This window comes from Dermochelys coriacea, chromosome 3, assembly GCF_009764565.3.
Source record: "Dermochelys coriacea isolate rDerCor1 chromosome 3, rDerCor1.pri.v4, whole genome shotgun sequence".
Lineage (NCBI taxonomy): Eukaryota > Metazoa > Chordata > Testudines > Dermochelyidae > Dermochelys > Dermochelys coriacea.
Genome location: NC_050070.1, coordinates 136,727,730 through 136,753,123, shown reverse-complemented (window position 1 = coordinate 136,753,123; position 25,394 = coordinate 136,727,730). Strand labels below are relative to the sequence as shown.

The following is a 25,394-nucleotide window of genomic DNA, read 5'->3' as shown; positions in this document are numbered from 1 at the left end:
CCCACCCCCCTGCTTTCCTGCTGGTAATAGCTCACTGTACCTGATCATTCTTGTTGCAGTGTGTATGGTAACACCCATTGTTTCATGTTCTTTGTGTATGTAAAATCTCCCCACTGTATTTTCCACTGCATGCATCCAATGAAGTGAGCTGTAGCTCATGAAAGCTTATGCTCAAATAAATTTGTTAGTCTCTAAGGTGCCACAAATACTCCTTTTCTTTTTGCTGATTGAAGGAGAGATCATAGTTAAAGTACTCTAAGCAGCAGAAAACACAGAGTAGGTATCTATTCTTAGATCATTCCCTTTAGTACCTACCACTTAGAAACCACACCAATAATAAAATCTGAAATACACCAAAAGGGAGAGGTATAAGATATTTCATAAAATTACCCGGAATTTTGGCCATTGTGATATTTTTTTAGTAAGGTACTATTACTAAAAGCTAACTCTACTACTTTCTAGTGCTTCTAACCCTAAGCCTGTAGAAAAACTTAATCACGAAATATTAGCCTACACCTTTTAAATAACAAAACTTTCACACACCTTTTCTTCCACATCATGCCCACTTCCAATGGACGTACTGAGACAGTGAATAGATAAATAATGGTCTGTAAGCATAGTCAATGATATTAGTTAAATTTCTTATGCTGCTTGAAGCATATGCATATATGGCAAGGGGTTGGGTTAGTTATCAAAAGATAACCTAGAACTCATATACACTTTAAAGACAAACATTAAATATTTAGTCATAGCTCACAAAAACTGATTTAATTTTTGGAAGGTAGTCTTTGCTTTATACAATTTTACAACAGTCAACTCAATTAATTCCTATGGTATCTATTATACATTTCAACTGCACTAACTGCCTGTATTTCTGTAAGTCTTGTATTTCACATTTTATTCCCCACACCACAGTTGCCCCATCTGAAAACCATTAGCAAATAACTAGATAGGACATGAAGTTATAGAAGTACTGGATCAGAACACTTTCATTTTTAACCTCATGGCCTATATGTATTCTAGGGAAATGGTATCATAGCCAATACTGACTTTTCCTTGTAAACTGTTATAAATGCATCATATAAAGTCTTCCTCAGGGAAGTGTTAATGATGTTGGCCTCTGGGGGTCTATGCTAATCAGTATTTTTTACAAAATGTTTGTTTCAGATAGCATATTATAGTGCAACTTAGTTAATGGGGTAGTAGGTGAACGCTCTTGACTGTCAACCTGTTGAATATTTCCTCTGAGCTCAGATTTAATGCATAGCATCCATGGGTCCACACCCTTTTTAAAAAAACACAGATATGATACTTCTATTCCTGAGCAACTTGAATCAAAAAAAATAAGAGCTCTTTTTAGAATCTCTTCTATAATACTGCAGCTCCAAAAATTGACAAGATAAGAGCTAGCAAAATCAACCAAATAGAGGACAGCGTTATTTCACTTTGATCTCATCTAAAATTACAGAATTCCACCATAATAGCCAAGGGTTTTTCTATAGGCTCGACTTATGCCACTTAGGAGCAGAAGCTGACGTAACTGAGAGTCACGGAAGTGGCTTAGAGCATCTGTGCTGCAGTACAATAGACAAGAAAATAAAATATCACTAGGACCCCAGGGAGGGTGTTTTGTTTTTTGTTTTGTTTTCAAAAAAATTCAGCAAAGCTGACATGCTGTGAGGTAGCTTAGGTTAGATGTTTTAGGTTTGGGGCTGAAATACCTTTTCAAGATATAGAGCTAACACTAACTAACATTCACTAGTTTAATATAGCAGGGTTCTGATTCATCATAATATTATTCCAGTTTATCCTGGTCTAATACTACTAATTTCAAGTTATATTAACATAAAAACCAGAGTAAAGCAATGAGACTGCAGATGTGCTCTCCCTAAAATTAGAATACCTTCTTTCCTTATATAATTCCCATTTAACTTTGCATATAAACAATAAGGCTTAAAATATACCTAGAACTTGATTAGATCTCAAGAGGTGGACAGTCCATTTTCAGACACAGATCATATTTCAGTCCAGCTCTTATCAACAGACAATATTGAATTTATAGTTATTAGCATTCCATAGTACAACCTTCTGTGTTCTAATTTAGAAAATATTTTGCAATTATTCTAATACTATAAAGCAAATCTTTATATTGCTAGGTACAGTAATCGAATTCTTCATATAACAGGAGATCTATGCCTACTGAAGCAGATAATGTGACTTTAGTTTGCCAAAATACTGAAAACTGGGGAAGATATAATCTAATAGGATATTGACTCCTGGGTCTCAACTTTGTGATAAGCACCAATACAGAAACTTGGATAAATGAGACAAGGATCTGGGCTATTCAATACCAGTTTGTACTGAGTAGAAGGTAACAGAGGGTGGAAGAATATGATGCTACAAGCTCCTCACATCCAGTAACTGAATGTCTCCAGTAACCTCCAATACGTTGATCTTTTCAAGTTGTTTAAATCGATGCTTGTACTCCAGGATGTGCACACCATTTATAGCAACCTTGTACTGATGAACATCACAGAAAATTAACAACTGAAAGCAAAAACAGGAACACAACAGGTTTTCACTTCAGTTTTAATTTGATTAAAATGAAGACTGTGGTGGTCTAATTCAGAATCAGACAAACCTAGCTTCTGCTCTTAAGTGTAGGACCTTACTAAAAGCAATTTTTTTTTTTTTTTTTAGTTTAATCTTAAAACTGCGAGAGACAGAACGCAGCTTGGACATGCAGAGCATAGTTTACTGAAAATATCACTTGCAACAGTTAAAGGCTAATTCAGGCATTTTCACTTGTTCAAAGGAGAAAGGGGGATTGAATAAAGTTTTTTTTTTTTTCCCACAGCAATAACATACTTTGAATCAATTTTAACTTTTATAGCTGCTTTTTTTAGATTCAGTCCCAAAAAGTTACTCACATTTAAGAAAGTTATTGTCCCTGAATCTAACTACATGAGATAAAAAAGCTATCATTTAACTATTTCCATTCATTAATACACAGGCATTGTTTGTTTTTTTTAATCCGAATTAATGTAACCTTACCTCAAAGTACATTCCTGGGCTGAAAGGGAAATTAGTGACATCTTTTTCCTCTTCTCCCCAGCTATCACAAAGATAGGAATTTCTCACGAAAACTTTTCTTTTCATTCGGGGATTCAGATGCAGTGCAATATCCTTTGAGTCACTTGATTTTAGATTAATAGCAAAGCTGAAAAACATTTTAAGATTACCCTTAGCAAGAGACAGCACATACATTCCAGACAAAGTGCAGCATATTTAATGAAAAATTCAGCAAATAATATACAATAATTATCTTAGATATACTGAGTCGTGTTGCCTGATTCATAGATAGATTCATAGATATTAAGGTCAGAAGGGACCATTATCATAGTATAGTGTGACCTCCTGCACAACGCAGGCCACAGAATCTCACCCACCCACTCCTGCAAAAAACCTCTCACCTATGTCTAAGCTATTGAAGTTCTCAAATCATGGTTTATAGACTTCAAGGTGCAGAGAATCCTCCAGCAAGTGACCGGTGCCCCATGCTACAGAGGAAGGCGAAAAACCTCCAGGGCCTCTTCCCATCTGCCCTGGAGGAAAATTCCTTCCCAACCCCAAATATGGCGATCAGCTAAACCCTGAGCATGTGGGCAAGATTCACCAGCCAGATCCCAGGAAAGAATTCTTTGTAGTAACTCAGATCCCACCCCATCTAACATTCCACCACAGACCATTGGGCCTATTTACCATGAATAGTTAAAGATCAATTAATTGCCAAAATCATGTTATCCCATCATACCATCTCCTCCATAAACCTATTGAGTTTAATCTTGAAGCCAGATAGGTCTTTTGCCCCCACTGCTTCCCTTGGAAAGCTATTCCAAAACTTCACTCCTCTGAGGGTTAGAAACCTTCATGAAATTTCAAGTCTAAACTTCCCAATGACCAGTTTATATCCATTTGTTCTTGTGTCCACATTGGTACTGAGCTTAAATAATTCCTCTCCCTCTCTGGTATTTATCCCTCTGATATATTTATAGAAAGCAATTATATCTCCCCTGATTTAGGAGGTTAATAATATACTATCCAAATTAATGGGTTTTAGGATTGCCAATTTGTTTGATTAGAAGATAAGGTTTTGTTCCAAATTAGGCTTTACAGAGGACCCTTGGGGGTATGACAGGAAGCTCACACTGAGACAAATATAGCCTTAAAGACTTATTAAAATAAATGAAGTTTTAATTAAACTTTAAGAAAAGATATATATGCAAGCAAATAGGTTCATTAGGAACTTAGCAAGCATCGAAGTTGTTAAATAAAAAAATACCTACCTTGACATAAATCCTAGTTGGAAAGATTGCAAATCTAGTGCCTCCATCCAGCAAGAGTCACTACACCTGTACATAATTGTTTGCTGGATTGGACCCTTACATTTTTCTCTGAGATCAGTGTTCCTTTTTCCTGCTACTCATCTGTTATTGTGGATCATTTTTAAAAAAGAGTACATATACTTGTCTTCTGTCATAGTGTCCATAGCATCACAATGAAAATTTGTTTCCTGTGACAGGAAGAATTGTTCAGTGCTAAATCCAGCAGGCACATATGAGAGTCTTACATTGTTAGTGAAATGATGCATAGCATTGGTTTGATATTGTGTGTTATAAATTAAGGCTAAACTGAGACACTCCCAATATAGCTCCCTGTTTTCATTCTCCATTCTGAAATATTCAGTTTGGGTGAAATATTCCACGCCTAATTCTAACTCAAAAGGTGATATTATTCACCTGGAGTTCTTCAAGATATGTATCCCTATGGGTGGTTCACTTAAGGTGCGCATGCATCTCCTGCACTTTTGATCGGAGCTCGTTGGTACCAGTGCCCATTAGGTCCATGCATGTGCCCTCCATGCAGCCTCATGCCCCATACTAAGGATATACAGGGCTGCGTGGGTGAACCCCCTTAGTTCCTTCTCTACCACAAAGTTCAGCAGAGGAAACTCTGAAGCAATGGGGAAGGAGGGCTCATGTGCACCTGAAACGGAGCACCCATAGGGGGACACATCTCAAACACCAGTTACTACACAGCATAAGTAACCTCTCCTCCTTTGAGTAGTGTCCCTATGGGTGCTCCTCTGAAGGTGACTCCAGAGCAGTATTCCTGCAGGGGAGTGATCTTTGGAAAAGAGTCTAATACTGAAGACAAAACTGCATTGCCAACTGCAGTATCAACTCTAGAGGCATGAACCAAAGCACAGTAGTTTGAGAAAGTATGTACTTAGGTCCAGGTTGCAGCTCTGCTAATTTCAGTAACTGAACATTAAGCAATGCCATGGAAGTAGATTGCAACCTTATAGAATGGGCTAAAATTCTACAAGGAGACTGAATGTTGAGTCATAACATGAAATGATACACTCAGAGATCCATCTTGGAAGTCTGGGTGAAGACTGTGGATCCTTTGGATCTTTCTGCAATTGAAACAAAGAGTGTGGGACACTTTCTGAATGGTTTAGTTCTGTCCAAATACCTTCTGACATCCGGGGTGTGGAAGGCAGCTTCCTTCCTTGTCTGATGCAGTTTTGGGGTGCAGGGGGGAGAAACAAAACAGGAGATGAATGATCTGGTTGATAATATGAAATTCAGCCAATACTTCAGGTAAAAACTTAGGATGTGATCATAACAAGACCTTTTCCTTGAAGAATACTGTAAATGGGGTATGGGGGTTTCTGCCATTAAAGCCCCCAGTTCTCCAACCCTCGTGGCAGAAGTGTTGGTCACCAAGAAAGCTATTTTCATTGATAGGTCAAGCAACAAACTTATAGTTAGTGGTTCAAAGCAGTGTTTCATAAGGCATAAGGACAAGGTTCAAGTCCCATATAGGAGTATGTTTTCTAATTTGTGGGAAAAGATTAGTCAGACCTCAGCAAGCAGTCTTGACATAGAGTGAACAAAAACCAAAAAGCCTTTGACCAGTAAATGAAAGGCTGTCATAGCCACCAAGTGTACCTTGAAAGAACTTTCTCGGAGCAGGCAGCAGACCCACCAGAAATATCTGTACCTACTGTGGCTGGATCTGTGGCATCTCAGGCCCCATATGTAAATCTGTGGTACAGATCATCCTCGAATCCAGGGATTGCCGATGAATGAATGACAGAACTCCTAGTAAGAGCTGATTTTTTAAAATTCCAACAGGTAGTGTAGGACAGTGGAAAGAAGAGCAGGTACACCAGAAGTAATATCTCTTCCCCTTCTGAAGTATGTTGCATGGACTCCTTTCTACTGTTTAACAGCACATGTTGAACAGGAAGTCTCTAACTCCAAGAACCATCAAGGAGCCATGCCTGGAGCCGCAGAACTTCCAGCTTGGGATGAAGTGTCTGACCGACATTTGGCAATAATAGATGGGAACTGATTGGAAGTTGCCACAGTGGGTGAGAAGTAAATCAAATAAGACAAGGATAACAAACTTGTCTTGGCCAAGTTGGAGCAGACAAAATGACCTTGTCCTGCTTGATCTTGAGAACTTTCAAGAACAATGACACTAGTGGATAAACACAAAGAAAGCCTTTGTTCATGAAATGAGGAAAGCATCTTGAGGTTGATGATCACGACCCATTCTTGAGCAAAACTTCTTGCTCTTTTCTTTGGTTGCATTGGCAAGAAGTTCCACTTCTGGAAATCACCAGGTTAGATATATGCTGTTGAGGACTCATGAATCCAATTCCCACTCATAATTCTGGGAGAGGTGCCTGCTGAGATCATCAGCCATGGTGTTCTATATACCCAGAAGATGAGAAGCTGAGAAGAATATCTGGGTGACCACGCACCAATTGCAGAGTTTTATTACTTCAGCACAGAGTGAGGAGGTGTGTGCTCTACCTTGATTGATGTAGAACATGCAGGCCACATTGCCATGAACTTGATGGATTTGGCTTGTATCAGTGGCAGAAGTGGAAGCAAGCTGACTTCCCTCAATTCCAGAATGTTGACATGCAGAAGACTCTCTTGTGAAGACCATTTGCCCTGGATGATGCGAGTGCCAACATGCTCTCCCTATCCCAAAAGAAATGAGTCTGCAATGATGATGGCAGTTGGAGGAGCTAGAAAGAAGAGAATTCCTGCACAGACTTTGAAGGTGTTCTTCCACCAACTGAGCAAGTCCAGAACCCAATGAGGAATGGAGACCCTGTCTGTTGAGACTGCTTATTGGGTTGTAGACTGTCCTGAGCCATTCCTGGAAACACTGGAGAGTAATTTGGCATGCTGGATCATGAAGACGCATGCTGCCATATCACCTGACAGCTGAAGACAGTTCCTTGATGAAATCTTAGCAATAAGATTCTGTAGATTCACAAACCTGTCCACCGCTGTCACAACCTTGAGAAGCTCCTATGAAATCTGTTGAATCTGGATCAAAATTATCTTGAGACTGATCTGGAGGCCGTAAATGTGAAACAAGGACTTTGTCATTTGTACGACCAATAGAACCTCCTGATTGGCTACTCAGGCTGATTCCTATCATCGAGATAAGAGAAGACAGTTACGCCTAAAGGACACACAGGAGCAGCCACAATTGCTGGGGCCTTTGAGAATACCCTGGACACACAGGACAGGCTAGAAGGGAGACGCGGTATTTACGTGGCTGACTGTAAATCAAAGGAACCTCTTGTGAGGGGGTGAATTGCAATGTGGAAATGTGCGTCCTGAAGGTTGAGATATGCAAACCTATCCCTGGAATCTAGAGAGGGAATTATACCTGTAATGATCACCATCTTGAATTTCTGTTTTCTGCTAATATTTGCCTTCATCCCCCATTCTTTTTGGAGACTAGAAAGTACTTTGAATAAAACGCTTTTCCCCCTGTGCTGAAGTGGAACTGGTTCTACGGCTCCTATGCATAGGAAAGATGCAACTTCCTCACTCAGGAACAGATCATGAGATGGGTCCCTGAAGAGGGATGGGGAAGGAGGGCAGGAGGGAGGGATGGACATGACCTTGATGGAATAACCCCAATGTTAAGACCTCCAAAACCCAAATGTCAGATGTTATGTTCTCCCATGCAGATTGAAATTGGGAGAGGTGGTATCCAAAAGGGGTGAGAAGGATGGAATAATGCTGCAGTAAATCTCTGTGGAGTGAGTGGTTCAGACTCTTGACCAAACCATCAAAACTCATGCTTGGATGACAGGGTGGCTGGGATGAAGTAGCTATGGCAGCAGCAGTCTTCTTTTTTGAGTATTCAGGGCTCTTGGCTGAGAATTTCGGTGACTACAGAAGCTAGAAAAATGAGCTGGGTGAAATCTCTGATGTCTGAGACTCGCTAAACATTTTGTTTGCAGTGTTTTTTTGTTTCCCAGTGGCTCTAAGAGTAGCCATCAAGTCTTTCAAGGTGCGAAGGGAGTAGTTGGTAGACTCCAAAAAACAATATGTGACCATCCAAAGGAAGGTCCTCAAGAGTATTATCTACAGTACCTCCATAGGGAAGCCTGACAACTGGAGCTAAGTTGCTTGTTGCATCATGATCACAGTGGAAATAGACCAAACAGCAGTATCAGTTGCATCTATGAGGCTTGCAATGAGGTTCTCACTAAGACCTGACCCTCCTGGCTGATGGTCTTGAATTGCTCACAATGCACCTTTCATAGATATTCAGTAAAGGTGTTAAATTATTGTAGTTTAAATAGTCATACCTTGACATAAGTGCCTGATTGTTTGCCGAGGAGTAATCCTTACAACCAAAGAGGTTGAGCTTCTTCTGGTCCTTATTGTAATCAGATTTAGCATAGTGTTGGCTATCGCACTCATTAACCTCTTCCACTATCAAAGTTTGGTGAAGGATGAGAGAATAAAAATTCAATCTCTGGCTGGGATGTAGTATTTTTTTTTATAACCATGCTTTACAAGTGGGTGGTACTGTCACTGGAGTCTGCCAGATTGTCTTAGAAGGCTCCAATAAAACTTCATTGATTGGAAGGGCTACACATGTGGAATAAGTATGCAAGCTGTCCAGGAATTTATTGTGGGAATCCTGGACCTCTTCTAAGGTGATTGGATGCCCTTAATCAGTGATGCATTTCATCAGCTCCTGGATCTGTCTGAAGTACTCTGCCATAGAAGGTGAGGTGTTATGACTGAAACATCATGCACATGTGTAGAATAGGGCTGCATGAAAAACTGTACTTTCCATCATTTGTATTTGGTTGGTTGATAAGTTGTGTCAACATGTTACACAACTGTGATGGTTTTGTAGAGTTGAACATAAATTTTAAACTGAACAGCTATAGCCCTGAATATACACAGGATGCAGATCTTAAACAGTCACTTGTGAGAGTAGAACTCCACTTTAAGCTGACTCAGGAGCAGTGCTTATAGGCTCCTGAGAAAATGACATCCAGATCTCTTCATATGGTCACCTGGAGGTAGGATTGAGGATCTGTGTCCTCTGGGCAGGTGCAGGTAAGGAAGAATCAGACTTGATGATAGAGTAACTGAGATATTAATAACAGTAGTAATGAACAATGACAGTATTACATTACAATTTAATCTGCTACTAGAATGTAAGAGCACTGCGATTTACTGACCTGTTTGGGTTTTTATTCACTTCTCCTTTGATGACAACTGTCTGTCCAGGATGAAGTGCAGAATTAAGCCTTGCAGTGTAAGGAACCATCTGAAAAGGCAACCATACTCAGAGTTTTAGCCTGTGGCTTTAAATACACATTCTGATGACCCCCATTAGTCACCTCCCTGCTGACAGCCTCTGCTTTTGTATTTTTTTAAGTAATCTGAACATGACTACTTGTCTTTTTCAAATTTTCCATGTCTTTTAATTAATTATTTTCACCCACCACTAGGATGATCTAGTTATGGGTGGGAAAGCAAATAGGCATGTTCATTCCAGGATCCTTTATTTAGTGTTTATAATTAATTTTTAAAATCTTTTGGATGATCAATGGGTCTTTAAAATACTCCAGACAGATGGTACAAGTAGCTTCATACAGGATACTTTTTTCTGCAGCCATGGCTACTGCTGGACAATGCAACAGACGAAGTTTTACTTTCCTGAGCTCAGAAATATGTCCTACCTGCAGTAGCAACTGGGTGTTTCCCTTCATGGAATTGACTTGTGCTATTTACTGAGCTGGAACAAGCCCATTGTTAACATTACAGCCCTGCAGTTGTGAAAAATGTACCAACAGGCCTCTGATTCTGCAATCAGCCCCCTGTGCTGGTGTGGAGGGTCCCTGAGGCTTCACATGGGCATCATCATCTGCCTGAGATGATGAGCCTGCAGCTGCAGGGTGTGTGTGTGTGTGTGTGTGAAAGGATTGATACTAAATTCACAGGCTAAAAACTTGTCTAAGCTGGAATCAGTGTTTCAAAGGCTTCTCTGGCTCAATTTAAAGGGACTTCAGTGCCAGCAGTGTTGCCAACTCTCATGATTTTATCACAAGTCTTATGATAGTTGACATGTCTGTTAAAATCCCAGCTCCTGGAAGCATGAGATTAGGTGAGAATCTTGCAACTCCTCTCTATGCAGAGCTCTTACGCCTACAGCCCTCATGATGTACAGGAACTCCTTAATATACTATTATTCCTCCAGCAGTGTGGGCCCTGGACATGTTCCAGGCACAGGCCATTGGTGCTGATATCAGAATTAAGGATTTGTGCAAGTAAGATGAATGCATTGAGTGTAGTGTGTAGAATTCTTTCAGTAGAAGGTACTTCTCTGGGATGGGCACCATCCCATTGAGAACATTGATTTCAGGAGTGCGTCGCAGGGTGTTTCCTTTAAATCCACATTTCCCTGCTTTGGTTGGAGCTGTAGTGGGAATCTGCACTTGAGCAAGCTTATCTGTCTTTTTGGTTCATTTTTGTGCACAGGTTTAAAATTTCACCCATTAATTCAGGCCATGTCTACACTAGCGAGCTTACAGCGGCACAGCTGTACCCATACAGCTGCGCCACTGTAAGATCGCTTGTGTAGCTGCTCTATGCCAATGGGAGAGAGCTCTTCCATCGACATATTAAAATTAACTCAACCAGTGGCAGTAGCTATGTCAGCGGGGGAAGCTCTCCTGCCAACATAGCGCTGTGCACTCTGCCACTTAATTTTTTGGTTCAGTGGCAGTTCAATAAAAAACAAAATCAGTTTGGGTCAAACCAAATTTTTCAGAATTTTCATTGATTTGAAAAAGTCCATTCTGAATCTGTTCCACAGCAGGGGTTTAAACCTGGGTCTACCCCATTCCAGGAGAGTGTCCTTACTCACTGGGCTAAATGTTAAAAGCGGAGGAGGGGGGACACCTACTCCTCTGGCCATTTTATGAATGGCCGAAACTATTTGTGTCAAATTTGCAAATAGTTTCAGGTCAGGACTTGATTACAGTCTATAAGCACTACATGGGGAACAATATTTAAAAATGGGCTCTTCAATCTAGCAGAGAAAGATATAACACGATTCAATGGCTGGAAGTTGAAGCTAAACCAATTCAAATGTTTTAATATTTTCAATTTTCATATATGAAACCATACTTACAAGTTGTGAACCATCAGGCACTACTTCCTATAAATAAATAAATAAATAAATTAAATAAAGTTAACTAGAACATCAAAGAATGGGAAGATCACATAACCACAGTATATGCATACATACATTTTCTGAGTTTATCTTTGTTATTCCTAAAGATGATGGCTGAGAGCCTTGTAAAGACTGCAGAGAAAAGATATTTAGAGATCACTGCTCACATGTACAAGAATTCTGATTCTAAACTAAGTTTGTTAGAACTATACACCAAGATGTGTGGCTTTAGACTACTGTGGAAATCCTGTGACTATAGTTAAAAGTTATTCAAAAGTCTATCTAGTGAAACCACATTGTGTTGTCTAAAAGGATCTGGCTCTAGGTTGGACCCTCACTTTACAGGCCTGAGACCTGTCATCCTGTATTGCTTTTGAGTAACCCTTCAGGCAGATCCTCAATATAGTACTGAGGCGATTTTTTGGAGGACACCACATTCAGCATTCCTAAATGGAATGAGGAAGACAATTCTGCAGGGCCTTTAAGGGATAGGATCCTAAAGGATCTTGAGATTTCAGTCATCTGGTTTTTTACATTACATAATTCACATGGCGTGTAACTTGAATCTTGAATTTAAATGTTGCTAAATATGAACAAGCTTTGGCCTAGCCACTTTCATATCAGCTTATAACCTCAACTTGTTTGGTTCAGGGCAACCCTTGCCGTTCTTCATTGCATAAGCTAGCAGAACTGTCCCCACTAGCAGGGAAGGAAATCAGAAAGTAGAGAAAATGAAACAACTTTGTGATCAGTCTCAAAACAGCAACAGAGAAACTATAAAGATACAAAAACAGAAAACCTGTGATTACACGATCATTTTCTTCTACGATTAAGAAAACTTATGTGTTTTTCTCTTTGCACTTGGAGGCAGAGGTCAAAATGTTCAACACTTGCTGGCCCCAAAACTACACCCAGAATCAGTCTTCCAAAACTGAAACATTCAACTTCATGTTAACATTTAATCCAGGCATTTAGATGTTGAGGGCCATATAAGTACCCAGATATAGAGCTACATACATGCTGCATGTATAAAAGAGCTTGGTGGACACCTCTTCAGAGCTCAGTTGCTGTTTCTCTCAGGCCCAAATCTGCTTCTCTTCAATACAGTTATTACCCTGGTGACCTGAGTTAGGCTAGAAGTTTGGTAGAAAACAAGGAAGATTTAAGCTGTGATTAGCAGGTAGAAATCCAGGGAGCTTTCACAAAAAAAAATACTTCCGCCTGAGTTTCTGAGGAATTTTACTTCTTAGGCAGATAAAAGGAATGAGTCAGAGTTGGGTATGGAAGGGGAGAGAACTATTGTCCTACCTAACTGCATTTCTGGGCTGTTCCCCTATCCCTTGTGCTGTGCTGCCTTGTTGCACTCACTAGCCACTGTCTGCACTGGTGTGAAGAGGGGCACTTCCCTTGCTGTTTTGCTGGCAATCCCCATGTTGTTGTCTACTGCAGCAAGCTTAATCTCCTCGTGCTAGGACAAAGAACAGGGAAGCTGTTGCAGTGGACCTGGCTGCTCCACAAGGGCCTCATTTGACTGACAGCCCAGAAGGCTGAGCTTCACCTTCAGAATAGTAAGGGAGGGATGGGGAGACTGTGGAGAGTCTGTGGGGCTTTGCATGTCTCCCCTGTGTAATAAATAGGTCTGGTCTTCTATACAGGGTTGTGCAGGAGAGAGACAGACTGAGCAGTTCCCTCCATTGGTTCACCTTCAACAGATTTAGCAATTTGTCTGAATCAATTAAGAGAAAGCACTGTACTGCTCCATATCATCTCAAAGCATTGCAGACCAGCCAGCGGGTGACTCAAAGCTCAAAAAGGTACATTCACCATCTAATCAGCCAATTTAGAGTTTGTTTTGGTCGATAAAGTAAGGTCACATATACAAGTAAACACTTGGTAAAGAGTTCTAGCTCTGTCTTAGTGCAAGTGTTTGGAAGTAAATTATTCTGGGAAAGATGCTCCAGGGCTCATTTTGAAGCACAAGCAGCTGAAAATTCTGGTCTTTGTCTCCAAGGAGGGTAAATTACACATGCCTATTTCTGCATACAATCTGTTTTTCATATTAACTGTGATGTAAGTTTGTAGGCTGGGCTTCCCTCCCCAACACAGAAAATTCAAATCCAAAAGTAGAAAAAAAGACATTCTGACACTGAGCAGAGGAATGATTAGCTGTAGCTCTAGACAAGGCTCAGAGTTGCACAATATAACCTTGTTTATCTGATGTTTAAGGAACAAAACATTCAGATAATATTTTGGGGGGATGAATAGGGGAAGAAATCATTATACTGGATATGTCAGGAGACATTACAGCACTTCTATATTGAAGTTAATATAGATTTTATTTCTGTGTTACTTCATTTTCACTGTTGATATCTTACTTCAGTACAGCACAATGTGAAGGAGAAAGACGTAAGGAAAAGCAACCCAAAATTAGCTATCCAATTCAGCAACTTACATTATTAGAAATAAACACTATAGTCTGAATCTGTACTTTCCCATATATCCCGAGTGTATCTATTCTTTCCAGGTTAACTCTGTGGTTGTACAGCAGCAAATGTTTTTCATTTACAGACACCTAGAGAGGCAGAAAAAGGCAGAAATGTACTGATATCTGAAATAGTATTTATATACTCAACAGGAGATCACTACTAAACCTTTATATTTCTCTCAATTTTAGTCAGTCGTGTTTTGTTTTAGCTTCTTGCTTTGAAACATGCCTTTGACAACAAAGAATTTAGGTTTAAATTCATTTTCTTTTCCTTCACATTTTGAAACTGAAATAGTGAACATGATGGGTAATATAATAATCATGGTTAAGTTGCATAAAGTCTATTGACTGTTTTGGGTTTGATTTTCTTGGTTTACCTTGTAATCACTGACTTCATTTCTTTTTCTTAATATGTTATATATTTAAATATTCCCTTCTCCCCACCCACACACAAACACTTCCCCTTCTATATTAGCACCACATCACAATGACCCTACCATACAACCTCACTAGAGTTACTTGAAATGAATATGGTCATCTATTTCTTTAACTCAAGAACTGCAACATAGTCCTGAAGTAGTGTGGAGAAAGCTGTACTCCAGCCACTCTGAAAAGCCCTGGAGATAAACCAATCAAGAGAAGACTAAATGGACTAACCAGGAATTAAACAGCTCTGGAGACAGAGATATTGTCTTCCTCCTCCAGAACAAGGTTAAAGTACACCATGGTTCATGGGGTTTGGTAGAGAAACAGAAATACTTGCCTAGTTATGTTTCTTTACAATAGCGTGGAATATTTAATGGCATTCAATAACAAAGATAAATTTACTGCACATTTATATTTTGGTTTTGATATTTCATCTCTCATCATATTTTGATTCTCTCTGCACATCACCATTTGATGACATATGGACTATAGACTTATTTAGAGCCAGGGCTTTGGAGCTGTGCTCCGTCTCCACTCCAGCTCCAGGCAAAAACCTGCAGCTCCACTGCTCTGGAGCTCCTCCGCGGGGTTCTGCTCCAACACCCTGTTTAGAGCTACACCTGTCTTATCTCAATCTGACAGAGCTGGACAAATATTTGTTTCTCTTTAGTACTTCCTCTGACTGATGCAGAGAGCATTGTCCAGCACTCTTCTGTGTGCAGGAAGGCTGCCGTGTTCAGGAGAAGCCTTTTTGCACATGGGAAAGGGGAAGGGTTGTGTAATAGCTCGTATAATCAGGAAGATATTTGCTCCCTCAACACACATCTTTCCAGGTACAAGTATATAAAAGTAAAGGCCTACATTACTCCACAGTGCCCCCCTTTCAGGAAAAGCCTATAGTTTCTCTTTGTAATTAAACTGTACATAACGGTAAACGATACTGACACTGATGCTTCCAAATAAATTTGCGTTTATGGCATGACAAGTGGCTAAATATTCACCTTCCTTAGGGACTCACCTGGAATTTATCCTTCAAAACCATAAAGACAATCTTAAATGGCTTCCCTTTTTGAAAAGGCATCTCATAAGTGATCTCCTCCCAACCCCATCTTTCTTTTTCCAGAGTGTTACAGATTATGGAACCCGATTTTTTGAAGCGGGGATTAAAGTGAAAGGCCACATCAGCACGAGGTTTTGTGCTACTGCCACATTGGAAGTCCACCTGGAACCTGACCACAAATTAAAACACACATTCAGTTTAGCTCATCCAGAAGTGATCTCTCAACAGATTCGTATATCTAATTACATTTTGGTTGTTAATACAAAAACTTTACATTAAACCTAGTTATGGTGATTACAAAACAATTAGAAGTAAAAAACTGAAGTGTTACATACATAATACTAATTTATAACTAACCAAAAATGGGAAAATTTTTAAAGGCACAATGGACAGTTATGCTCCCAGCTCCCACTGAAAACGAATGGGATTCGGGTGCCTTACTCTCATGTGTTTTCAAAAAATCTTCCCCTGAATCTATTACTGAGAACTAGAATAATTTATAAGCATTTCTCAGGTGCTAATCACCATAACATCTGAGCACTTCATACACTTCAATAAATTAATCTTCATTACCCCTCTAAATAATCCTCATTCCCATTTTAAAGATGGAAAAATAAATTAAATGACCAAATTCACATAGGAAACTTGTGGAAGAACAGGTAATAGAACCTAGATCTCAATTCCCTATCCTGGACCTTAGCCACCAGATCATGCATCCTCCCCACTATTTGAAGCCTGATTCTTCCAGGTGACAACACTTTTATTATTTCAGAAACTGCCCTTAGAGAGCAAAGGTTTCTGAATCATAGAAGCTAAATAAGATCAAAAAAGGGAGGAAACAAAGGGAGCCAAGCGACAAGACAAAAAAAGTGGGCAGAGGCCAGGGAGCAAGGTGAGGAGTTACTTATTCTCTTTAAATTTCACCTTGAAACCTTTATTTACTCCTTAGCTTCCTATTAACACACACACACGCACACACAAATTCAGCATTGTGTGACACTACTGTACATATTCAGAGCATTTTATAAATCAACATATTTTATAAGTGTCTATGGTGGCAGTTCTCGGTTTTTAAATATAAATTAAAGATTTAAGGATTGTGTCACTTTGAAATATAATGTTAATTACTTTTTCAAAACAGAAAAATGTTTGTTATTGAGGCTGTGGGTTTGTTTCCAAAGATCTCAGCCATTTTCAGTCATACAACTTGGGATCTCATCCAATGTCCATTACAGGAATGAGCCTTTCCACTGACAGAAGCAGGATCAGATTTATAATGCCCCAATTTTAAGATAGAAAAATTAAAACATTTCCAGTGAATGTGTATCCCACAAGCTATGAAAAGCTGTTTAGTTGGGTTTTGATCAGCTTGCCTCCTCAAAGGCTCATTCACAATATAACCTCTTAAAAGTCATATGGCTTTAGACATTACCTGTCAGAATCATCAGGAACACTTCCCTGTATTACAACTAGTTCTCCAGGAAGAAGACCACTAAGGATTGTCCCAGTATATGGAATAACCTATGAGAAGGATGGGAAAATAGAATAAATTCAAAATAGCATTTGGAGAGGTTTAGGTCAAAAAGAACAATGAAAACAAAACCAATATAGCAAAATTCCCAGTTTTATCTAATGATTTGGAGAGCAAGATTTTCTAAATAACCAACATAACAAGAAAGATGGCCAAACTGCCTAAAAAACAACGTGGTTTAAAGGGGGAGTGAAGGCAACTATACAAAATAAAATAAAAAAAAATAAATGTAAGAAAGGGAAAGTTGATAGTAATGGATATAAAACAGAATCTAGGAATTGATAAAGGAAGCAAAGAGACACAAGGAAAAATATATGGTCTGCAGAGTTAAGGACAATAAGAAAAAGGTTTTTTAAGTATATTAATAACAAAAAGAATCATGACAATAGTATTAGTCCATTACTAAATGGAAATGGTAGAATTATCAATAATGCAAAAATGGCAGAAGTGTTAAATAAACATTTCTGTTCTGCATTTGGGAAAAAAAAACAAATGATGCGACAAAAATGATTAGGGAATGGCTTCCGTATGAGGAGAGATTAATAAGACTGGTATTTTTCAGCTTGGAAAAGAGATGGCTAAGGCGACATATGATTGAGATCTATAAAATCATAACTGGTATAGAGAAAGTAGACAAGGAAGTGTTGTCTACTACTTCTCATAGCACAAGAACTAGCGGTCACCAAATGAAATTAATAGGCAGCAGGTTTAAAACAAATAAAAGGAGGTATTTCTTCACATAATGCACAGTCAACCCGTGCAACTCCTTGCCAGAGAATGTTGTGAAAGCCAAGACCAGAATAGAGTTCAAAAAACAACTAGATAAATTCACAGAGGATAAGTCCATCAATGGCTATTAGCCAGGATGGCCAGGAATGGTGTCCCTACCCTTTGTTTGCCAGAAGCTGGGAATGAGCAATAGGGGATGGATCACTTGATGATTACCTGTTCTGTTCATTCCCTCTGGGGCACCTGGCACTGCCCACTGTCGGAAGACAGGATACTGGGCTACATGGACCTTTGTTCTGACCTAATAGGGCCATTCTTATGATGTAGTCATTTCATATGCTAACACTTTCCATTCTATTAGTATCTCAGGAGGGTGTTACATAGCAGCTACTAAAAGTCAGACATTTTTAGAACAGCAGGTCCAGATAATTTGACCCAAGAATTTTAAAAGAGCTAGATGAAGAGCTCACTGGACTGCTAGTCTTAGCACATTAGGAAAGTTCCAGAAGATTGGATAAAAAGCTAATGTTGTGCCAATTTTTAAAAGGGTAAACAGGATAACCCAGATAATTATAGGCCTCTCAGCCCGACATCCATCCTGGGCATGATAAAGGGGCAATTGATATGGAATTAAAGGAAGGTTATATAATTAATGACAATCAACATGGGTTTATGGAAAGTAGATCCTGTCAACTAATTTATTTATTTTTTATTATTGAATTACAAGTTTGGTTGATAAAAGGCAATAGTGTTGATGTACTATAATTAGACTTCTGTAAGGCATTTGACTTGGTATTGCATGACATGATTAAAAAACTAGAACAATATACAATTAATATGGTATACACTAAAAATTAAAAACTGGCTAAGTGATTGGTTTCAAAATGTAACTATAAATGGGGAATTATCAAGTGGGTATGTTTCTAATGGGTTTCCAAAGGAATTGGTTCTTGGCCCTATGCTATTTAACATTTCTATCAATGATCTGGAAGAAAATATAGTATCACTGATAAAGTTGGTAGATGACACTAATTGGAAAAGCGGTAATAACAAAGAGGACAAGTCACAGATATACAGCTATCTGGCTTGCTTGGTTGGCCGGGCACAAGTGCATCTCAGAGTCACACACACACAGCTCCCTGTCCCAGTCTTATCCAAACTATCCCAATTCTCCCATCACACTGTCTCTTCATCAGATCTGTCCCTCCCACACATCTTTCCCTGCTTCCCACTGATTCCCATTTCCAGTCTCTACTCCCAGATTCTTATCTAATCTGAGTCTCCCCCTCCCATCCTACCGGCTCCCAGTCCCCTCCTAAGTCCCAGTGTCCCTACTCAAACAGTCCCAGTCCCTCCTCCCGCAACTCCCATTCCCAGTTTCCCACTCCTCTTCATCAACCTCCACTCCCAGTTTCTGACCCTGACCCCTTTTCATTTCTTGTCCCAATCTACTCTCCCTGCCGCTCCATAGGTCCAGATCTTGTCCTTGTCTTGAATTATGCAGCTTCCTCCTCTATTCTGCCTGGGCCCAGCAGCGGGGTCATTGAGAGCACAGGAGAGACAGGCTCCTTGCTCTCAGTTCATGTGCCCATCCTTTCATAGCCCATAGCCGCAATTGCAAGTAAAATCCAGATAAGCCCTGGATTGGAGCTCCATATGGACAGAAATGTCTGGAAATGTAACAGTTAATATCTAAGAAGTCTATTGAGCACGTTCAATTTGAGATTTTTCAGAGACTCATAACTTGGCCAAATTTGAGCAGATTTTCATGAGGAAGGCAAAAGGCACATCCATTACACAAAATCTACCCCTTCACCCCCCACCAAATGTCACATTCCTGCTCCAAAGCATGGACTTCCAAGAAAACAGGATGGCCACTGACACATCCTCGAACATCAAACATTCCAGTACTTCCGCAACAGCATGGGCCTGCTCCTGCCTGCATGCCTTTGCATGCATGATGATACTGGACAAAACTATGTCCAGTGCAGGACAGGGACAAACCTTTGCAAAATCAGGACTGTCCAGCTTAAAACCAGACGAATGGCATGCCTAAAAGAAAAGATCACCAGAATTTTTTAACATGGGCAAAATAACACTTTTTCACGAGCCTCATTCTTGGAAACAACTCAACTATTTTGGCTGAAATTTTCTAGAAAACGTCAACCCGACTTAGACATCTAGCAAGGAAAATTTTACCCCAGTCAACGTCTGACAAAGTTATAAGCAACTGAAGACAGTGTCTTCTACTGAGAAGTGTCGGGCAACCTTCATAATAGGCAGTGCTACCAGGCTCATATGTATTTTTATTGGAGCGTGCTATTCCCTTCATAGTTAAGTTTGAAACTAGCTTCCCATTCAACTTCTTCCTTTACATAACCAAAATCAAACCGATACATTAATATATCTTCTGCAAGAACAAGGTCGTGAAACTCACACAAACCTAGAACTACAAAGTAATAAAGAATAACACAATGCTGGGTTCAGCCCCGAAAAAGAACATGGAAATTATGAAGAAGAATGGGGAAGATACATATAGTTGTTCAGCATGCCAAAAAGCCCAATTCTGTCTCCTAAAAAATGTATAGCTAAGTGCTCCACCTGATTCAGTCTCACATTTCCACTGAGATGGGGCAATGCTGACACAGCACAATGATGAGACTTGTGATACTCCAAATTTATGAGTGCTCTCTCCATTTTGGATATATTCTACTTTAACTTTGAAGATACACACAGCTCCAAATCCCCTACCCCTTTTAACAGGAACTGTACTGAAAGCAGCAGGTGTTATTCTCATATGCAGGAGAAATTTGGAGATTTCTCAATATTCCTATCACCACACAAACAACACACAGTTCTGACTAGCTGACATTTAAGAGCAAAGTCCCTTGGGGTAAAGCTGCCCAGTGTTTTCAGGGAGAAGCTGTTTACACAATAGGGAATTACCGGGTTATGGATTGTCTTCTGCAGTTGGTCCAAGGGCATCGTCTTCCTTCCTTCAGCCAAGTCTGTCGGCTATGTGTGACCAGCGATGGATATTGAATATAGTTAAATTTCTCACTGTTTTGTTGGCATCGAAGAAAGGATGCCTTTGGAAAACCAAAATTAAGTTTTAATTAAAAAAACTGAATGAAGTAATCCTTGTTCAGCCTTCAAAATATTAAATCTTCTTCATGCTTTTTGACATACTATTTTTAACAGGAATTTGCTGGCTTAATTTTACAGTTTCTACAAGATATGAAAATTAAGTGCTTAGTTGTCCCAGTAAGACATACCCCTTACCATAGGGCAATGTGTACATAGCTACAAAGCTTGCTTGAGAACTCTGGAAATGATTGGTTCTCAATAGATATAATCTCTCCCACAGCTCCCCACTGTGCCTGGAAGTGTGGACAATGCACAGTCCTTAAGCATGGTCCACCATTCTCCTTTCTACACAGCTGTCCAGATCTTCTTGTTAGCATGGAAATTGTGGGAGAAGAACGAAGTCACAGTCCCACAGAGGAGCTGAGAAGGAATGGTCTCTGCACCCAGGGACTGCAGTTGTTCCTGGTCCTTATGTGGAAGTGCAAGATGGGAAGGCTCTTTGCACGTTCCTACTTCCTACACAAGAGCCAGGCAAAATCTGGTCTGAAATAAGTAAGAGAGTAATTTTATTTTCTTCTTTTGCTAATTCCTAAATCTCCTGAGGGAGAGTCTGTAGGCTGACCGTTGCTTTCTCCTGACCAATCAAAAGGCCATGGGTTCTCTTACCTTTGATAATGTGGTGAAAAGAATAGGAAAAACCACAACTAAGATGCAAAGTTTCTGTTTTCTATGTCCTTCAGTATATACAATCCCAGATATCAATGAACATCTCAAGGACAGTACTGACAGAGTCACTGAACAGATAGCACCGGACAGCAATGAAACTACAGCTTGTTAGTGTATCCTGTACTCAGCAACCCCTCCCTTCTTCGGAAGGGCATCCCACAGTGACCAGAATGTAATACCCAAATGTAAACCAACAAACAATAATATTATTTATAGCATTCTATTATGCAAACAAAAGCAATTTCATTTAAGCAGACTTAGTGGAGCCTATGTTTGCTGTATTACTGCCTGATATTTGTTACAATATATTTGACCAATCAGAACAAAGTCAACTATTGTACTCATGCATCATGATTTATTTACTTCAGTCTCTCAGTGGAGGTGTGGCCTATTGTAACCTTTTTTTTATTATATTTTAATGTTTTCTGTATTTTATTATTATGTGGCAACAAAATACTTAGTTCTTCTATCAGGTTTTTCACCCATTAATCTCAAAGCAATTTACAAAGAAAGGCAAATATCATTTGCCTCATCTTAGAGATGGGGAAACAGCAGCACAGAAGAGATATGATATTCCCAGTACAGAGAAGGCTAGTAGAAGAGGAACCCAGATCTTATGACTCTTAATTTGGTAGCCTATTCACTTGACCATGCTGCTGTTTCCCATGACCTGTGACAGCAATCTAGACTTCATTAAAAAAGAGGACTCTGGGACTATATTAGATGAACAAGCTTGAGAATTCTGTGGCACATGTACAAACTGGCATAGCTATCCGATATTCAGTGTGTAAACCTGTGGTGCATTTGAAATCTTGGCAGTGTTGCTGGATGCCTTGGACAGTGTGGCAATTTCATACCAAGAAAGTGGGGCATAACATGGAGAGAAAGTTGGAATTTAGGTATTTCTGTGTTTTTGGAATGAGGGAATGATATATAATTGCTGGGTTCTGCATGTGGGCGGGGATTCACTGATAGAAATGCACAGCAGATGCCCAAGTTCCTCTCTCTGTCAACAGAGAGAAAATTACTTGCAATATTCATTAAACTAAAGCACCAATATTGAAACTGGTGAGCTGCATTATTTCTATTTCTAAATGGGAAGCGGACTGAAATTAGGGTTTTCTGGTAAACACATTTGGTTTTTCTGTTCCAAAATGAAAAAAAAAATTGTAATAACCTTCAGTGTCACAATGATGTAATAATATCTCACTAACTCCAAAATATTCCTGGTAATAAACACCAAATAGGTAGATAATCCTGCCATTTGCTATAGTCAATCAGATTATCATTCTCCATGAGCTTTAAGAATTATTTTAAGAGATGTGGTCAGGTCAATTTAAACCCAAACCACAGATATTGTAAAAAAACAAGTTTTACATAAAAACAATAGTAAGAGAAATATCCCCTTTTTTAAAAAAAGCAGTGCAGTAAAATTGTTACTTTGGATATAAAGGTTCCCCCTGTAATGTCTGTTTCCCAAACTTTCCAAGATTGTGCTAGTACATCAGAACTAGAAAGTGAAGACAGACTGTATAAAGTGAAATTGACTCATTTGAGAAAAACCTAAACAGTCAACAAAATAAGACTAGTGTAAAATAAATTAGTTTTTAAAGGTTTCAATTTTAATAATCAGAGGAGTTTTTAACAACACAAGTAAAGGCATATTTTTAAAATATGATTTTAACCTTGCAGAGTCCTTTTAATTTTCTAGTTCTTATTTCTTTTGTATGCTCCCCTCAATGGAGTCCACCCTTTTTTCTGCATCCAAACACATCTGCGTTTTTAAAATTTCAACAGTTTTTTTTTCCCTGACAGGATACTGTCACTCTGTTTAAATCATATTTAATTTATATTTAGCTTACCTTTGTAAAGAATAACCTCTTCAAAGCTTCAAACTGAAATCTGACTGTAAATCAAATGTATCTGTTTCCATTTCGATCAGTTGTGGGTTAATTTAGCTGGTTACTCTGTTTGCACAGTAAAAATGGTTTCTCCACTTCTATTTCCTGGTTCTCATGCACCAACACAATGACATCATCACATGTACACTGCTCAGAAAGCCTCCTCCCGCCTGCATTCCTTAAAGAACCAGTGTGTGTCACAGTTCACTCACTGATATGTAGCTTTATTTTCAGCTGTTCTGTTTCCACCACATGTGGATTACCATTTCAGACTGTCTTTTTGAAACAAATTGCTTTATTCTTTTTATACTTTATTTTCTTTTCATGCACTTTAAAACATTTGTTTGAATTTAATCATGGTGAACGAATGAAATTCTTTCTTAAGCTGGATGCTAGCTCTCAGTGCTAGCATCATGGTCCCCAGCCATGGCAGCTGGTTGGTATAGGGTGGGGAACTTAAAATCAGCCCCATAATTGTCTTCTGCTCCATTGCTTCCAAAAAATTATCAGGAGGCCTGTCAGGAGGATACAGATTTTGCATGACACTAGTGCCTGCAGCCTTGTCTTTCCAACTCACCACTGAACTGTTTACAGGTAACAGACAGTTGTCTGCAGATGCTCTCCCATGCTACCGAGGACCACCATGGAGTCTGCTGGCCAGGTGACCTCTCTTCAGCTGGAGAATGAGAAGGCCTCAGCTTCAGTAGGACAAGGTAAAGAGGCCCCAATATTGGCCCTAGAGCCTAGACTCTCTACCCTCCAGGTTCCTATCACAAACCCCATCTAAGTAACCCAGGCACCCCTCTGAAGTCCCAGCACAGCCTCCCAAAGCAAACTCAGCAATGTGTGACAGCTTCTTTCCTGTCCCTTAAGTAGTCCTAGCTTTTTCATTACTGTTCTCGTTCTCCTTACTTCCCAGCCCCATCACATCCACTCCAAGTGCCTGCTTATCTTTGGGAGTGGTTTATATATATAGAATTGGGATTTGCTGAGTGCCATCATGCAGCTGGTACCCTTTGGGAGACTTCTTTCACACCTGTCTCTCCAACTAGCCATGCCTATGGTGATTATGGGGTGCTGTTTGGTGCTTAGTTTCCTCCTAGTACTCCTTTTAATACACAGGGAGACAAGTGAAAACGCTGAGTCTCAGAGAGAAAACCTCATCCTACGAGGAGCCTGGTCAGGGCCCGCAGCTCCTGGCACAAGGTGGGATTTCCCCCATTTCCCACTTGCAGATTAGCTGCAGAAAGCCAGACAGACTCAAGTTGCAGACATCTGCTACGTTGTGAGAGTAATGCAGCAGGATCACATCCTGTTCCAGATTGTCTCTGCCAGCTCTCAGAATCTGCTGTTAACCTGCGACCCTACTTCCTTCTGCAGCCTGGATATGGAATTCATGACTGGTGAGCATAGTCTGTTTCTACTGCATTGCCATGGCCACCGTGGGTCCCTCTGCACTGCAGCTGGCAGGTGTAATTGCCAGTTTGGGTAGATATACATGTGCTAGCTCTGCTCAAGATAGTGCACTAAATTAGTATTGTGCGCATGGCAGCATGGGCAGTGGCTCAGGCTTGTCACTAAAATCTCAGACAGGGTTCAGAGTGGTAGCCGTGTTAGTCTGTATCATCAAAAACAATGAGGAGTCCTTGTGGCACCTTAGAGACTGATGAATTTATTTGGGCATAAGCTTTCGTGGGCTAGACCCACTTCATCAGATGCATCAGACAGGGTTTCTGTTTTTATGATCAGAGCAAGTGCATGTGTGTCTACCTGAGCTGGGCATTACATCTTGAAGCTACGGTTGCCAGGTGTCCGATTTTTTACCAGAACACCCAGTTGAAAAGGGACCTTAGTGGC

General features: G+C 39.8%; 1 protein-coding gene and 1 long non-coding RNA gene across 3 annotated transcripts; one reads left to right on the top strand and one right to left on the bottom strand.

Moving 5' to 3' along the window:
• The first annotated feature begins 1,729 nt into the window (after positions 1–1,729).
• On the top strand, positions 1,730–25,168 carry LOC122459423. Its single transcript, XR_006280122.1, has 3 exons — positions 1,730–1,857; positions 11,377–11,382; positions 25,138–25,168. It is a non-coding gene; the product is annotated as an uncharacterized LOC122459423 (long non-coding RNA).
• LGALS8 (galectin 8) lies at positions 1,846–24,376 on the bottom strand. Of its 2 annotated transcripts, XM_038394816.2 has the most exons (10): positions 23,499–23,653; positions 20,770–20,912; positions 16,996–17,084; positions 15,522–15,732; positions 14,045–14,164; positions 11,668–11,724; positions 11,551–11,577; positions 9,593–9,681; positions 3,055–3,220; positions 1,846–2,547 (listed from the first exon to the last, which is right to left on the bottom strand). In XM_038394816.2, exons 2-10 carry the CDS (start codon positions 20,806–20,808, stop codon positions 2,398–2,400), a joined length of 948 nt encoding a protein of 315 aa, XP_038250744.1. In that variant the 5' UTR covers positions 20,809–20,912; positions 23,499–23,653; the 3' UTR covers positions 1,846–2,397. The 2 variants fall into 2 exon arrangements, with proteins under 2 accessions (XP_038250744.1, XP_038250747.1); XM_038394819.2 differs by lacking the exon at positions 11,668–11,724 and having other exon boundaries at positions 23,499–24,376.
• Positions 25,169–25,394: the final 226 nt, after the last annotated feature.

Excerpts from the sequence above, each read along its gene's own strand:
- LGALS8 (XM_038394816.2), bottom strand. The coding sequence starts at position 20,808 with ATGCCCTTGGACCAACTGCAGAAGACAATCCATAACCCG. Across the intron at positions 17,085-20,769 it reads AGAAGACAATCCATAACCCG|GTTATTCCATATACTGGGAC; the intron begins GTAATTCCCTAT and ends TCCTTCTCATAG. Across the intron at positions 11,578-11,667 it reads CAAAGATAAACTCAGAAAAT|GAAGTAGTGCCTGATGGTTC; the intron begins GTATGTATGCAT and ends ATTTATTTATAG.